This window comes from Clytia hemisphaerica, unplaced genomic scaffold (assembly GCF_902728285.1).
Source record: "Clytia hemisphaerica strain Z4C2 unplaced genomic scaffold, Clytia hemisphaerica genome assembly, whole genome shotgun sequence".
In the NCBI taxonomy this organism is placed as follows: domain Eukaryota; kingdom Metazoa; phylum Cnidaria; class Hydrozoa; order Leptothecata; family Clytiidae; genus Clytia; species Clytia hemisphaerica.
The window spans coordinates 231,336-248,920 of record NW_027104615.1 but is presented as its reverse complement, the minus strand read 5'-3'; the positions used below and the strand labels follow the sequence as shown (position 1 = coordinate 248,920).

At 35.6% G+C, this 17,585-nt stretch overlaps 3 protein-coding genes across 4 annotated transcripts in view; 2 read left to right on the top strand and 1 right to left on the bottom strand.

Moving 5' to 3' along the window:
* LOC136824638 (sperm flagellar protein 2-like) overlaps positions 1-17,585 on the top strand; it is a 258,048-nt gene that overhangs the window by 136,580 nt on the left and 103,883 nt on the right. The window lies entirely within an intron of this gene.
* LOC136824578 (uncharacterized) lies at positions 273-3,520 on the bottom strand. The gene is made up of 3 exons (XM_067080560.1): positions 2,923-3,520; positions 1,132-1,912; positions 273-782 (listed from the first exon to the last, which is right to left on the bottom strand). The coding sequence occupies exons 1-3, from the start codon at positions 3,466-3,468 to the stop codon at positions 403-405; spliced, it is 1,707 nt and encodes a 568-aa protein (XP_066936661.1). The 5' UTR covers positions 3,469-3,520; the 3' UTR covers positions 273-402.
* LOC136824608 (cilia- and flagella-associated protein 90-like) lies at positions 5,424-10,021 on the top strand. 2 transcript variants are annotated; one of them, XM_067080597.1, is made up of 5 exons: positions 5,424-5,716; positions 6,145-6,258; positions 7,996-8,106; positions 8,798-8,887; positions 9,809-10,021. In XM_067080597.1, the coding sequence occupies exons 1-5, from the start codon at positions 5,612-5,614 to the stop codon at positions 9,959-9,961; spliced, it is 573 nt and encodes a 190-aa protein (XP_066936698.1). In that variant the 5' UTR covers positions 5,424-5,611; the 3' UTR covers positions 9,962-10,021. The 2 variants fall into 2 exon arrangements, with proteins under 2 accessions (XP_066936698.1, XP_066936699.1); XM_067080598.1 differs by lacking the exon at positions 8,798-8,887 and having other exon boundaries at positions 5,428-5,716.

The window sequence follows — 17,585 nt, the reverse complement described above, 5'->3', positions numbered from 1 at the left end:
TAGAAAGCGAGAAACAGCAGGCAGGCAGTTTTCAAGCCTGAATTAACAGGTATTTTTATTTTCACTTTGAAGATAAATCTGTATTTCACTTGTCCAAACAGCACTGAATATCCGCCATTTATTTACATACAACGTAAAGAAATAAGAAACTAAAGAATTTTAGCCAGAACTAAATGAAAATGGAATTGGGATATAGTATATTCTGCCTCAATATAATCTGCAGTGACAACAAAATAGGTTTAAATTCTGATAGAATACGGATTAGATAGCAGTTTTGTGCTCGTTGAAAAGATGTTTTTGAGTTGAATATCATGAATTAAAAAATGAAGATGTATTTGGTGCCGAGTATTTTGGCATAGTCTGTAACTTGATTTCGTACGTGAAGAAAAGGAAGAAATATTCTTAGCACCCATACTTTGTAGCATCTATTTGCCAATCACAATTGCACACTGTCATATCATCGCACTGTAAATAATTCGGTGTCGTTTTAACGGATGATAAAAAGAGCAAAATGCCCCATAAATAAATCAATGTCTCTGAAATGTATTGTGCGTAACTTTTTCGTTTGACCACTGCTGTGAGGTTGACTCGATTGAATTTGGCTTCAATGTAGGTCACTATGATGATCGATATGAAAACGAGGCTGATTTGAATTGCTTCTTGCTGTAAGATGTAAATGTAGTTGTGTGTTCCATCAGAGTTTAAGAAACTTTTATCTTGGAAAGAATATAGTGAGGAATGTTTGTTGGAGGTTGCCAAGATGGCTGGTACGATGATAACACCTGGAATAAATATCGAGATACATTTTGAAAACCAACTGAGGAATGCTTGAGAAAGCAAAAAAACTTAGTATTGGGAAGAAAGGTTCATACATTTTGAAGTGATTTTCTTAAGGTCTTGCGAATGTACTCCTATGCATTCTTTTGCAAGACATGAAAATTCGAGTGTAATGGAACTAATTTTTGAAAAGGATTATAGAGTGTCTAAAACTTGTCATTTGAGTTTTCTGCAGAATTACTCACATTTTTTGTCAGTCCACAATTTTACAAAGGTTCTTGTCTGACGTCACACAAATTTCAGTCTAAGTTCTATCAGAACAAGTTATGAGATCTTTGAAGGATCATTACTCACCTGTTAGTTCAACTGCAAAGTCACTGTTTAACGTATTCGCTTTGAAGTATGTGAAATCTTTAGAGTAAAACCAGTCTTTGAAAGTCTCATAATCAACTGTATTTGCATAAGGTGGATAGAATTTTACTAGGAGTGTTCGTGTATGAAATGCCAACCAACATCGGATACGACCCATTCGATGTAGAATGAAATCCTTTCCCGCTACTGAGGCTGCCATTATGAAAATATCCATAATGCCTCCTGATATAGTTGTCATGTAACGACCAACAATGGTGAAAGCGACTTGATAGAAATAAACCACGTGGCTAGGATTATTGATGTGATTGGAGGGGATTTTTTGAACGTTCGTTTCAGTGATAGCCAATAGTATGTCGACTGTGATCGGATAAATAACAAGCCTAACCACGTATTGACCAATGGAACCCTTTGAAAATATTTGATATTCTTTATTGACAACTGCGTCTAGAACATTCACACCAAGTACAGCGATTATACTCGGAATTACCAAAACTTGAAAAATTCGTTTCCTTGTGATTTGAACTTCTAAATTTTTCGATAAACAAAAAACCGAAGCCACCATCCCAACCAAAAAGAACAATCCACATAAGAAAATGTCTACGTAATAGTATAGTATGACGTCATTGTATTTCAAGAGGCCTGGTATTAAAGCTGTCGCTATGGTGGTAAGTGGGATGCTGACGTAGAGAATGTTTTTGAAAATTTGTCGGCTGCCGTCTAAAGCGATATTGGTGATGAAGACGGAAGTGGTTGAGAGGAGAATCTGAAAAGAAATGAAAAAGAGAAATATTTTTCAGGATTGAGCTCTTCCAGAAAGTTTTTGTACATGAGGGTGGAGGCATAGATTTATAAAGCCCGAAGGGCTAGATATCGTGCTTTTGCTGAAAATTGTGCCGAGGTTAGGTAGGTAGGAAGGAGGTAGGTTAGGTAGGAAATCCTACCTAAGTTACGTGACATTACAATAGAATTTAGGGTTTTCGAAAACAATAGCAGCAATATTTTTTTCGATATTCACTTTTTTTTTGCTTGGAAGAGCTTAAAGCACTCCATCTAGCCCTTCAGGCTTTATAAATCTATGGGTGGAGGATATATTGGATATGTTGTCGAGGGGAGGGGAGTGAAAAATCTGTAAATTTTGCTGTGATTAGGGGTGATTTTGAATGTGGGGAGTCAACTGATGCTTGTCCGGGGGCGAGATCCGTCCGGGGGTCAAAATTATCAATGTCCGGGGGGGGGGGGTAAATTTCCTAGAAATGTTATATCATCCACCCCCCCCATATTCAAGTTTTTTTCTGGAGGAGCCCATTGACAGGTTCTTTGTATACACTTGCCGCTCTCTTATTCGATTTCTAAGGATAATTGGAATTCCATATCGAATAGTAGAGCGTCGCTAGTGAGAGTTTCTTATAGACGGTGACTTTCAATAATATCGAATGATGAATGGGGCGTGTCGTATAGTAGAACGTCGAGCTAAAGAGTGTTGAATGTAGTTTCGTCCACTATCATATCATAAGATAAGTATCGATAAGTAGAAAGGTTTTTCACTCGTAAGAGAAAAAGGTCAATTTTAAGAATGATGATGAATTCGGGAATTATGTTCACAGGAACGAATGACGGGGAGTGGATGTTTCTTCTTGTAATACCAGGGCTTATAGGGAATGAATTATAAAGTCAAATGGCTTAAAGCGAAAAATTGTCATCTTGAAATCAAACCCTGCACACGAGGTTTGCCTTTTCACTTTATTGCTTAGAGGCTTAGTAAATGTTTCTTACCAATCTGAGATAGGTGTTGAAGTAGACCAAATACTCTTTTCGGTAGTGCGTACATGGCTGTGTTGCGTTGTTATTGCATGAAGGTACGTCCGTCCATGGTATATAACTCAATCCAATCACAAAACAGCATGCAATCAAAATGGTAGGCGAAGTAACAAGAAATATTTTCATTGAATGTTTCAAAGCGAAAAGTATGAGCGTGCAGTTTGCTTTATCCTGGCGAGTTATTAAATGGTCGTCCTCAAACTCGCCTGGTTCGGTTAAAGAGTCAACTCGCCGTCCGAAAAACATCTTCTTTATATTAGCGATTTTGTTATCGCTGATACTGTCAAAAGAGACACCAGGTTTTAATCCAGGTTTAATATTCTCATAATGCGCGCTGTTTATGGATCCATAACTTGCCATAGAATCGGTTGAAAACTGTTTCGCTCTCAGTAAAAGGTTGGTCGAGTTTCTATCAAGATCAGAATGTGTATCTAAGTCCCCTCCACCTCGAAGCATTTCCTCTTCTTGTAAACTTGATGTCTCGTCTTCATCTCCAAGCATATTGATGTTATTTTGATATTTATCAATTCAAAAATCTGAAATTAGAAAATAAAGAGAAAATCAAATGTTTTAGTAATCATTTATATAGGGTGCCAATATCGATCATTTGGGATCGTAAGAAATAGCAGGACAATCTAGCCTCCTGTATTTTTTGTTTAATCAGATAGAGAGGTTGTTTTGCTATGCCAGTTTACAAGAGAACATTAATGAGAAAATAATCTGTTGCTGATATATTGTTCAAATCGTTTTTATCTTTCTTTACAATATCGACAACCTGGCTTCGGCCGAACTGAAACTAACCACCTCGATTTCAATACAATGTCCCCCTTTCATTACTCTCTACTCTCCTGTTTTTCTCAAAACATGTACATCAACAACCACATAAAAACCAAAATATTTTCTGTTGCTTTTTGAAAAATTATTTTGCAATCCCTTACAAGACCTTAACATGTATCTTGCGCAAAAAGTTTTGTCAACCGACAATCCTCCTAAAGTAAACATAACACAAATACTTAACAAAAACAATTGCCATTAGTTATAAGAAAAACTAAATGTTTTAACATTTTTCTGAGTATTAGCATCAATAAAAAAGGGCCCCTATTCTACAGAGCAGGTGATGTAAGAGATAAATTCTCAGAACCCTGAAGACTTTACGGTCAATGCCTTGATTTGGTATAACTAGATGTAAAAGCTTATCGGTGAATCCATTCCTAAGAAAAGATACTTTTGATCGTAAGGTATGAGTCAGTTCGTTAGATCATATTGCATTCCTGAATGTATAAATAGTTTCAAGGCTGAAGTGATTGTCTCTTTTGCACTTAGTAAAATAATGCAAGTGAAAAATACAGCTCTATTTTCATTCCGGTGCTCGAATGATAGGGAACGGATTGAAAGCCTGCTTGTATTTTTCCACAAAAGCAAACAAACCGTGTTCTGCGTGGTATGAACTCCTATGAACGTAAATACCAGCACTTTAAAAATATCATCTCGCTCCCCTGTGCAGCGTTAAGTATTTTTAAGGTATTTTCGCTGCGTAAAGTATCGGTTAAGGGCTCTGTCCATAGTCCAAAAATTGATTTTGGTATTTGAACATAAAAGTTATATTTCAGGTTCCTTAACATTTTTAACAAAGAATTGCCTTTATAAATTGCTTTTTAATCGAATCCCTTAAGACTAATTAAGAATTTAATTGCAAAAATGACGTCATGAACTTTAAAAATATGTTAATAATATGTTGCATCACCCTCTTTTACAAAAAGTGCTTAGTTTTAATGGGTAATTAACTTTTTTGTTTCAAAATTTCTTTACACTGTCCGCAAAGAATTGAACTATTTTAAATTTTGCGGAAAATTTTTCTAAAAAGATGTGTCAAAAGTTATAACTGTTTTTTTAAGCAAAATCCAGATGAAAAATTGATGAAAAACCACTATTTTGAAGATTTCGAGACAAAGAAGCATTTACAGAAATTTTCCGCAAAAATTTTTACTGTTCGGTAAAAGATACACCATCTACTGCGAAAATTTTTTCAAAATGTTTTTTCTTCGCCGAAACTAAGCTCTTCAAAGTTGAAATACCCTTCCTCGCAAAAGTCTTCATTTTCTTCTTCATCAAATTTTTTTAATGCAATTTTTGAATTTTCAAATTCAGGAATAGTTTGTCTAACAGAAAATGTATAACATGTCATAGTTTTGTTGGTTACATCAGTCAGAAAACACATTTTAAACACGGCAATTATGAAAAATTCACTATGGTCAGAGCCCTTAAGTTTAACACAAGCTAAGTTTAGGTGAAATTTATAGCATTCCCGCGTGCATCAGCTTTGATTACCTGATCATCTTCTAAAGAAGATAGCCGTTTAAATTTTCGATCTTTTTGATCCAATCTTCGAACGACGAGAAGCTCATTGTAAAGTTGGTTCATGTGAATGTGAATAAACTCAAATGATGAAAATCCAAACTGACGTCACAATCAACAAAAAGAAGTCATTATATTGCTCTCGAACGTTACACAAATAACATCGATCGCAACATCGCAACTTCACTCAACAACAGCAAATACATCTGCCAAAAGGAAGAGATTTCCCTCTCCGTATTTTAAACTAACTGAAACCTTCTTTTTCTGTTGTGGATTCACCACATACATAATGGGCCGCGTCGATCGAGCGGAGGTCGGCAATCGACGTTCGAATTACGGATTGAAAACATACACTCCTGAAGAAACTAAAAACCAATGGAAAGAAACAGTAAAGGTAAGAATTATCATAATTTCAATAGAATCACTGTCAAGTATCTTTTTCTGTCAAATAAGAGCTCGCCCTTTTGAGACAAAATCTAAGTATCATTGTGGCTGGTCAGTACATCAGCGTTGTAGCTTGACCAAGACTGGGAGGGATTTTTCAGGTCCAACCTGCTTGCCAAGAGTAGGAAAAAATACGGACGAAAGTTTCTAAAAGACTGCTATGTGTGGGTTGATGAATGAACGTCTAAATAAGGCCTTGACGGCCCGACATCTTATAAAAGGATCTTTCAGTACCCAATACCTTTGCCCCCCAAAAAAGAACCAACCGCTGGGGCATTGAAGTTGCAGGCTTTTGTGGTGTCACTACACAAAAAATTGAATTTTCTGGTTTATTTTAAAGTAAATCCTGATAACTTTGTAATTTCCCTTCCGTTTCAGAGACAAGTAGAAATTCACAGGAATCATAATTGTGCAGCTAACGAACGAAGACGAATTGAAAAAATCAAAAATGGCGAATACGTTCCTACTAGCTACTTCAATAACAATAAACAAGTGAGAATTCCTTCGTATTCATTGTTTTGTACTTTTGTGTTGTAAGGACCGTTTGAATAAGGGGCAAATAAGGTCTGGACGGCCAAAGAACTTATAGTATCAAAGGACACTTTCAGTATATCATTCCCTTTTGCTGCCCGTTCCCGTTCAAGTAGACTGCCGCTGATCTCTTCCCGACGTTGACCTCGGAAAACTGAGAGGTTTCTGGAGGTTTCGTTTATCAAATTGTGAAGAGCATGATATGCAGGAGAAAGTTTTGGGAAAAAACTTACCACTTTTCCAATCTTTCACACTTTTACAACTTTCCTAACCAAAACTTTGTAAATGTTTGTAAAAGTGGAGAATTTTCCATGGTTGCAACACGAAAGCTAGCCTGGATATCCAGACCGTAAACTATTTCACCGTCTAGTTTTTTATAATCTTGTCTCTGGTTTACGGTCTGGTCGAAGTAACTCGTCTGCAGGGATATCTGTTCCTGCATATGCGAGTGTCTCTAATTGGTCAGTACGCGCCCAGTCACTGAGCAGAATTTTTGCGGGGTTTTTGATATTTTTCGATGCGCGCGCATAATTTATGGAAAAAGCTGACCTTGCAAAAAAAGATAAACAAATGAAAAAGAAAACACAAGTTCATTTCTAAACAAAATGGCCGCTGGAAAAAGGAGCCTTTATGAATGTGGCTGATGCTTTGATGTACTTTAAAGTGGTTTTGAAAGTTTATTGAGTTAAAAGAGGTTTTATGGTAAGTAATTATGTGTGTCTGCCTGGGTTTCCAAAGTTTTGAGATTCTGTCAACAAGGGTTTACTCACAGACTGTGTCATTCAAAACTGTACCCAACTTTTTTAGTTGCACCAGACTTGCAATTTTAGAAACTTTGTATGTTGAGGTAAGAGTTTTTTTTTCTGAAATTTTGAGTCTGGATACCCAGGCTACACGAAAGCACGAAATAGAAAATATTTGCTTAATTCTTTTTAAGTAAAAGTGACCTTTGAAAATCGTAATTTATGCCCGCTATAATTTATTCTTTCATGAAATCGAAAGTGAAAGTTCTTTATTCAATTGCTATTGGAGGATGATACGCATAATTTTCAGCCGAGTCTGGAATAATTATGACATCATAGATCCAATTTTCCCACCAAAATACCAAAACTTTGCATATGCAAATGATTGCTGTTGTTGGCTGGGAAAGTTTGGAAAAGTCCTTTTTTTCACATCTTCACAACTTTCAAGGAACCTCTTTTGAGGTGGGAAAAATAGTAAGATATTTTACAACTTTTATGGTTTTTACAACTTTTTTAGACCAAAACTTTGACTTTTTGATGGGAAAAGTGGGAGAATTAGCAAATTTATGTACCAAAACTTTCTCCTGTTGTTGATGGAAATAAGGACTCTTTGGGGGAAGCGAACTGGTCAAGTTAGGGGTAAACAGTTTCGCGTGTTTGTTTTATATCGTGTAAGCAGTTAGAAAAATTTGGGACTAAAAAAGGTTGAAAGGAATCCTTTACTTTCGCATCGACTTCTTGAGGGATTACTAAAGGACTAGAAGGGTCTTTTTTTTTTACTTTAACTAAAATTCCGAGTTATAGTTGACGCTTTTAAATTCGATATTCCACTATTCAATACGCTCCCTGATGACAATCTAGTTTGAAAATCGGATTGGAGAGCGTCAACTGTAGATTCGACGGTTATTATTTGAGGAATGGTTTGATCTTTGATTGTCAACATTTTTTCTTTTAGCACAAAACACCATCCGCTTACGACCGCCAGTTTCACATGGAAGAAGGATGTTATAGCAGATTGAAAAGAGATGATCGGATGGCTAGTCTAGGTCTTGATATTAATGCAGAGGTATAATTAGTTATTTTCTCTTAAGATTGGCAGCTGTTGTAGACCACCAAATATACCTCACGTTGGTTTTCCACATAACACGTAAACTCACGTTGGTGAAAGCAAATTTGTTAAAGTTTTGGAGAGTTCTAGTCACTAAGGCGTGTTCATCTATTGTTTGAGCGACAGCAAGAGACCTGCATTTAGTCGAAAGATTTTACGGCATTAACTTGCGTGAGGCATAAAAATTAATAAAATCAAAATTTTGAAACGAAACGAATTTCGTACTTTTCGCGATTTTTCAACCATGTTGAAAAACGACGCCCGGTTGACGCCCGCGATTAAACCACCTAATTGAAAAATGACGCCCGCCACCATTCCCCTTGTTTAAGTTCCATGAAACTCGTGATACCCTGGATGACGCTAACATCCATTATGATCTAGTAACACACAATAGCGAGTTTATGTATGTGTGTCTTTGTGTGACAGAGACTGTTAGCTTTTGATTTTTCTAGACTGAGGAAGACGGTAAATTAACACTTTTATTTTAACCGAAAAATTGCGGTTTGTTCCTAATCGTTTCAGTCACATCGTTGTCCACAAAAATACATAAACTCTAATGACATATTCCCTGATAAGGTAGTGAAATGTTTTTTGAATATTTGTTTTCTATAGAAGGTAACGTAGCTTTTGAATGTTTTGTTCTTCATAGAACGAGAATACGATCCAAGAAATAGACTTAGACTTGTCCTTGTACCGCTTCAAAGTCAACAAAATTATGAACGCACCATCATCTAATACGGTGAGCAGATGGCTTCACATTCTCTCATTAGATAATTCGTTTTGAAAGTTGGGTAAACTACCTTATCGGGGGAAATGTTCTGAGTTGAAATGACTACAATGTTTTCGGCCTTACAAGTTCGTCCATGCTTACTTCTATTCTTGCTCGTTTTCCCCGGTAAGGTGAATTATCTTGATTAAATCACCGTCATCTTGTAGAAAAAACATTAGATAGAGCTTCCTAATCTTTCCTCTACAGGAGTTAAGGAGCATAATAATAATCATGTGTCATTCTTTTAATGAGGCCCCCAGCGGACCTTCAATTCACGCAATCACGCAATTCTTTTTCGAAATTAACGCATTCACGCAAATTCACCAGTTTCACGTGAATAACCCGATTTCACGCTCAAAATAGCCCAGATTTTTCACGTTTTTTACGTTCACGCAAGTTTTTTCAATTCACTCATTCACGCTACTTTTTTTTCAATTTTCACGTATTCACGCAACCGAGTATGCCCATTCACGCAATCACGTAAACCGCTGGGGGCCTTTAATAGTGGACCTTATTGCATGCCGTTAGGCTTAAGCAGACACAATCTAGAAATATAATCAGAGATGATGCAAGATTTCACTTCACTGAGATAGGGTGCTCTTTCTAGTGTTTCTATGAGAGACACATTGGTAGCTCTGAGGGAGGGGAGGCGAGTGCATTTGAATCTTTACTTGACCGATCTGCCTCTGACACAACTATATTTACTCAATTGTTGTACAGTTTACGCTCTCTAATTCGATTGTCAAAGGGAATTGGATTTTCATCGAAAAAGGGAGCGTATCGAATAGTAAAATGTTGATGCTTACATACGCCTGACAATTTGACGCAGAGTCCATGTAGAGTGCTGACGCTGCCAATAGTATATTCAAAATGATTTTTTTTTCTTTTCAGGAGAGTAACAAGTGTGTACCCATCCTCTCTTCTTCTTCATATGGTCATCGTGTACCCTTAGAAAAACCGGCACGCAAGAACTGTCGTGTCGCACTCGTGCAACGTGACTTTTATCGCGATTCAGGTACCAATATACCATCTAACGACCAATAAATAAACATTATATCAAATTTAAACATAACTATCCTGATTCTTAGAAATATAACATTATTAAAAAAATATTTACAGTGTACTTTCATTTTAATTTTCTGGTTTATTTTAATTAGGCATGTATACATATGAGCATTTAATGTTCACATGTCTAAAAACTAGGTCTTCTTTGTTCAAAGTGTTGAAAGGAGGCAATTAACTTTGACACTCACTGCCCGGGGGTCAAAGTTTTTACGACTGTTTCTTTCAGTGAGATATTTCCAGTGACCTTTGTAAACCCAGGAATAAGCTATATCCGGGTGCATCAAGTATCTAACAAAAATGAAAAAGTCATACATACCCAAGTCTCAACCTACTTTAACAACATTTTGAGCAATAGACAATTTGGATATAGAAAAGGAATGAGTACACAAACTCCACTTTTAGTCATGACTGAAATTTGGAAGAAAGCTACAGATGAAAAGAAAAAAGTTTGCAGCGCTACTCATTGACTTATCAAAAGCTTTCGACTGCATCTCGCACGAACTATTGATTGCTAAACTTGAAGCATACGGATTTTCAAGGAGTGCCTTAGGTCTCATAGCAGCCTATCTATCAGATAGAAAGCAAAGAACGAAAATTGGCGACCATTACAGTACCTGGCATAATGTTAAAGTAGGTGTTCCCCAAGGATCCATTCTAGGGCTGCTACTATTTAACATCTACATGAGAGATTTGTTCTACTTTCTTGAAAATAGAAATGTACTGAATTATGCAGACGATACAACACCTTTTGTGATAGCTGATTCTTGGGAACAGGTTGGTGATAGCTAACAATACCAGCAAAGAAATCTTCATTACTATACAGAATGAACGCATCTTTAACAGCAACTCAGGCAAGATCCTAGGATTAACTTTTGACAACTGTCTGACTTTTGAGCCACATATTAACACGATTTATAAGAAAGCTAGCCAGAAAATCAGTGCACTTGCGAGGGTAGCACCGTACATGAATCAAAAGAAAAAGCAAAGGCTCACGAATGCCTTCTTTCGAAGTCAATTCAATTATATTATTGTTTGCTTGTCTGGATGTTTCATGGTCGCAGGCTAGATCAAAAAATAAATCACCTCCACGAAAGATGTTTGAGGATAGTGTATTCTGATCATACATCTACTTTTGAGCAGCTTTTAGAGAAAGACGGTGCCATCAAATTCCACCATAAAAATCTTCAGTTGTTAGCAATAGAACTTTTCAAATGTAAAAATAACATATCAGATCTAACTAAAGAAATTTTCAAACATGATGAAAATATCAAAGTAAATCGCAAAACGCCTTACTTCAGATCAAGAGAAATAAACTCTGTTTTTCACGGTTCAGAGTCACTTTCATTTTTAGGGCCAAAAGTTTGGGAATTAATTCCGGATGAGTATAGAGATATAGTCGATCTTAGTATTTTTAAGGAAAAGATTAAGCAGTGGAGGCCTACATCATGCCCGTGTAGAAACTGCCGGACCTATATTGACGGTGTCGGCTTTTTGTAATCACCTTACAAATTGTAAAGTAGCGTTGACTTTTATTAGCCTTTGTTGCTACCTGTTCGTCAACTTGAAATAAACTATTACATACATACATACAAAAAGTCGTGCCTTTGTATAGGAAAAAATCTTGGGTGTAAAATAGTAATTTTCGGGGTGGGCTTTGTTTTGCTGAAAGATTACAGATTTGAAATGCCACCCCGAAAGTACCCATTTCCCAGAGGTTTGATATTTCTCAGAATGTAAAACGGCCTTTTTCGGGCAAGGAAAAGTGATTTCCCGAGCATGTGTTAAGTAGAGGCTACCAGAGGATTGGTGGTGTTCAGAGTGACCTGGGTAAATTCCTCACCCTGAATTAACGGATTCCTGGTAAGGAAATTTTCATATCCCAGCCCTGGCATTTTTATGGCTTGGTGATTGGGATACTAATTTCAAATAGACTTGGTTCGCCAGGATTGAGAAACTTCCTCCAAGGTTTTTTTTTATAAAGTTCAGTTGATACTTCGAATGGGACTAGTTTTAATTTTGTCTTTTTCCTTAGACCTGTTTTTGAATTGACACAGATTGAAAGTAGTAACTGCTCTGACCTATGTTGATGTTTTAGGATTATAAAGGCAAACACATTTTTAACCTCGAAATATTTTGAAGTCATAACGAAACTTAAATAAACGCAAAATAAATGGTAAGTTATAAAATTCACTGATCACATTCTGTGCCAAACGAAAATATATATTTGCTCGCTTTGTGAAACAGTAGTTGTCCATACACGTTTAAATCTTTCAGTTATGTAAAACCTTTACGACGTCTTCTGAACATCTTTTGAATGTCTTTACGTGGTCATCAGTGATGGACTTATAAAACATAGCAAAACAATACTCCGAGCCTATCAAGTCACTTGTATAATTTCTCATCAGATTGCTTGTAAGCGCTAATTTTAAAGAAGTTTTATAACCGCTGACGTATTCTACACGCTATGACTTAGAATATGAAATTTTGCTTTTTTGAGATGAGCAAATAGGATCTTACATAAAAAGCCCTTTTCATGGATTGAATTGAGCAATTGTTTCATAGCTTTTTGCTTTGAGTGATGAGAAAGACATGTTTTGGTATTTGAGAGTTTGTTTTTAGGGTTTTATGAAACATTTAATCAGAGATTTCTGGATAAAGTTCGTTACGAGAACGTGGTACTGAAATTATATTTTGAGTGACACGTTCATGAATAACTGTTGAAACTGTAACATAACCTGGATTATTTGCAGTAAAGTTGATCTGAAATTTTCAGTGGCATCTACCATGGATTGAGTCATCTGCAAAGTTTTTGGAAATTCTTTGCCAGAACTGCCACAGATTATAGATTACTACTGGTAGAGTGGATCAGGTTTTAGAGGGTCAAGTTTTACTTGGGGGTATTAAACTAGGTTTAGAGAATGTCAGGCAAGACATGGCTTTCATAAGAAAGATGTACTGTAACTAATTTCTTCGTATTGCTCTAACTGTTAGTTGAGTGTTGATATAGGCTGAACAAAGTCTAGACCATCACATTGTTTCAAAAAGTTGTTGAAAGTCTAGACTACACAGTAGAAGGCTTTTGCGTGCAAGTATTTCGACTACTCTTTAAGAGAAGAAGATTGACCAATTTATGATTCATCTTTTCCTTGGTGATATTATTACACAATTATTGTCGAAATTTAGAAAATTTGAAACTTTCGTGATGGTTTTGCTCCAAACGTTTTGATTTGTAACTTTGTACTGGATGGTGGAATTTACGTGTTAAGGTTGTTTCAGGGTATAACCTTTTTGTAAAACACCGTAAAAATATCAGCAGCGACCACAATTGTCAACACCGTTGTTTTACCATCAACTTCAGTCATGGAAGGCTTTGACAATGTGTGTGTGTTTGTCCGTCATAAAGCCTCCAGGCAATCCGTATCCTCAAAAATTTTCGGATCCCGCTGAAAATTCTGCACACGTATTCCTCGTATGAATTTATCTGGATTGTTTGTTTTTTATTCAATTTAAGGGCTCTGACCATAGTGAGTTTTTCATAATTGCCGTGTTTAAAATGTGTTTTCTGACTGATGTAACCAACAAAACTATGGCATGTTATACATTTTCTGTTAGACAAACTATTCCTGAATCTGAAAATTCAAAAATTGCAATGAAAAAATTTGATGAAGAAGAAAATGAAGACTTTTGCGAGGAAGAGTATTTCAACTTTGAAGAGCTTAGTTTCGGCGAAGAAAAAACATTTTGAAAAATTTTTGGCAGTAGATGGTGTATCTTTTACCGAACAATAAAGATTTTTGCGGAAAATTTTTGTAAATGCTTCTTTGTCTCGAAATCTTCAAAATAGTGGTTTTTCATCAATTTTTCATCTGGATTTTGCTTAAAAAAACAGTCATAACTTTTGACACATCTTTTTAGAAAAATTTTCCGCAAAATTTAAAATAGTTCAATTCTTTGCGGACAGTGTAAAGAAATTTTGAAACAAAAAAGTTAATTACCCATTAAAACTTAGCACTTTTTATAAAAGAAGGTGATGCAACATATTATTAACGTCTTTTTAAAGTTCATAACGTCATTTCTGCAATTAAATTCTTAATTACTCTGAAGGGATTTGATTAAAAAGCAATTTATAAAGGCAATTCTTTGTTAAAAGTGTTAAAGAACCTAAAACATAACTTTTATGTTCAAATACTAAAATCAATTTTCCGACTATGGTCAGAGCCCTTAAGATTTTTGAAGCTCAGAAGAGCGTCCAAAACAACTTTGAGGACGAAACCATATCTTCTATGGATTATCTTATCGAATAATTCTTCACTATTTAATTCCGTATTTTTAGATCTCTTTGGACCCATGTAGCTTAAAAATCTACTCTTTATGGTCTCTATATTATTAAATAATTCATGCAACACCCTCTTATCTGATTCGAGTTCTATATTAACATAGAGAGTGAGTTGTGAGCTCACAAATGTAAAACACAGCAGGGGGTCGCGTCATTTGTTTCTGTAAGCTCCCTTATTTAGAAACATACCAAAAGGAAACAATATCTGTTTTTTGATTCGCTTCCTTTCATGACAGCTAGATGGGCAATTTTACTTCATCTTTGACAAGCTAGAGAAATAGAGAGAGCAACGAGTAGAGAATAAAAGAGGTTAAATTTAGCAACTTTTAAAGTGAATGTTAATGGTTGCGTGTACTGCAGATTACTAAAGGATTTTTTTCTTTTCTCAAAAAAAAACATAGTTAAAAAAATTCTTATAAGGCGTTCGTGACCTTTTGTTTGATAGGTTTAGTAACTCGTTCCCAAGCCTCCGTGTATGATTTTCTGTGGCCAGGCTTCTTTTCGTTGACTTTTTTATTTGCTTGATGTTATAATTTATATTTTTCATGTAACATCTTTTGCCTGTATTTGTGTAATGAATGTTACAGAAAAATATTGTTTTTGAAATGTTGTCTAATCGATAGTTTTGAAATCTTGAGATACACGTTTTTTTTTTTATAAGAACAAACTATATAAGAACATAAGGCTTCGAGCCCAAAAATTTAAGAACATTCTAAGAACATACTAAGGCTTTGGAGACTTAAAAACATGCAATTTCTTAAGAAATTACATCAAAATGCTCACAAAAATGCTGAAAATAAGAACATTTTAAGAACATTTTTAGGCTTCAATTCCAAAAAACTAAGAACATCCGAAGGCTTCGAAAATATTTGACGTTCTTATAAAAAAAAAAACGTGTATTTTGATCTGTTAGTTTCATTCTGGAACGGTCTCGATTATTTTTTCAACTCAGGTTCTAAATTTAACTTATTAATTGGATAATTTGATTTAGCTTGTTTGAACTTGTAAACTTTTAAATGGGCAAATTTACTATAAGGATGAAATGCTAATTTTTCACCTTGGCATACTAGACATACTATAGGTATCGAGTTTCTCTTTACAATAGATGTGCTATTCACATTGTGATTTTACTGGTTGCTAAAATAAAATAGTTTGGATGATAATACAAAGGTGTCTACCATTTTGTTTTTTACTTTTCACTTAAAAGTGTTGAGGCGTTTGCTAAACCGCCAACTAAAAGAGACGTCTAAATTTTCAAACACCAATGTCCTTCATCTACTCAGGTTTAACCAGGTCGAGTTGTCAATTATTTACAATTTTATTAAAAAGTGCAAGATTAATATTTTTGATAAAGAGGGGTGGCATCATCCGAGTAGTTGTTCGGACATTTGTCCCAGGCGGTAATTGTTTTTTTTGGGGGGGGGGGGTATTTGTCATATCTTTGTTTAAAGTATCTGTTTATTTCTCAAGTTCAGGGTCACGTGTTAAGCATAATTTGTTACTTATTGCGCATGCGTTTCACGATCACTTGACTTCTTTCGATCTATTCTTAGATGAAATCCATTTAAAAGAAATTCACGTAAATGGAATCATGTCACGAGAAATGTGAAAATCCCCATAATGTTTGAACCTTTTTTTTCTGCAGTAAATTGGAACGAAAATAACAAAAACCTCTTAAAGTCATTCATTCTTGAAAAAAGCATTACATAGCGTGTTGTATTTTTGGATGTGTGTCTTCTCGTGAGAATCTCATCTTGGCATGAGGCGAATTTTTACCCTCTTTGAATACCAGCGACATGCGATGCTTTCAAAAACAAGTTCAAGTCACTACTTTACACGCACTTGCACCGATCTATCTAGAAATACCAAAACAGGATTTTTTTCTTCGGACTTCGGCGATTTCCTTAATCCTTTAAATTTCATGATAATCTGTAGACGGTAGAAAAGGTTTGTATTATTCATAATCAATATAATTTATTATTTAAGATAATTCAAAATTTACAATCCTGGACATTTTACTATTTTTCTCCCCTCTCCCCCATCTTCAATGGAAGTTGCAAGATTCCTCCCTCTAAGGGAGGGGGGCTCAGTAGTGGGAAATGACAATTGTAGAACCTGTTTTTGTTTTTATTGTCTAGACGGTCCTTTGTGGTTAAACACCATCCTATGTTGATGTTGATGTGAAACTCCCTGTGAAGGAGTGCACTTGTCTTTCTTAACGCCGTCCTTATACGGAATTCACGCTCTCCTTTACTGATACCCTCAGCCAACATAAATGTGCTCTTTGTTATCATTCAATCACTAGTCCCTTTCGTCCCGGAAGGAAGGAAAGACATTTCTTTTTTTCTTGAGCTCAAAAAAAAGACCAAAAGCTATTTCAGGACAGGCCTCAAAGCAATTTTCAACAGAGTCGCACTTTGAGATTTTTTTGAGGTAAGTCGTCAAAATTCATCTCAACATAATCTTTTTAGGTTGACTGGAAAATCGACGCTTTATCAAAATACCCTTAGGGGTCTTATAAAAGGGGTAAGGGGTGAAATAAACATGGATTTGACATTTTACTCCTGAAGGGAAATATATATCTAGCCTGTAGCAGGCCTTTTCAAAGCAAGATAAGGGGCTTGATGTAATAGCTGAAAATATTTTCAAAAATTAATGCAGGGGACAAAACAGGGGACATGGTTCGTTTTAACGTGTCACACTCTTTTTTGGACACTTTGCATAGGAGGAGGCTCAAAATTTATGGCGGACAGCCCTCATTGCCTTGTAAAAAGAAGGGGATAAAAACAAACATTCTTCGTCATAAATCTTGAGTCCCTTTAGAACTGTCACTACCTATCCAGTGTCATTTGAGTGAAAGTATAATACTTTTTTATGGAGTGCAACAGACGAAACGTAATAAACTTACCGCTGTAAAGACATTATGGAAATCGAGAATTCAAAATTAGTGGCATTGTCAATAAAATGTTACTCATGAGATACTGGATAGACTATAATCAGCATTGTTCACGCGTTTCTATGGAAACCAGTACAGCGGCGGTTAAAATGGGTACTTTTTGGGGAAGTAACTACTTCCATGGAAAGGATTATTTAACAAAAGAATCACTTTCTGTCATTCATTAATTTTGAGTATCTTCTGTAGCCGGCGTTGACAGTAATTGAAACTTCCTTATCAAAGTCCCTGCTTCCGTTTCAAATAGCTAATGAGCTGCTTTTTACTCTCTACTCTTTAAAAAGAAATACTTTCAAAAAACGTCATCGCGTGCC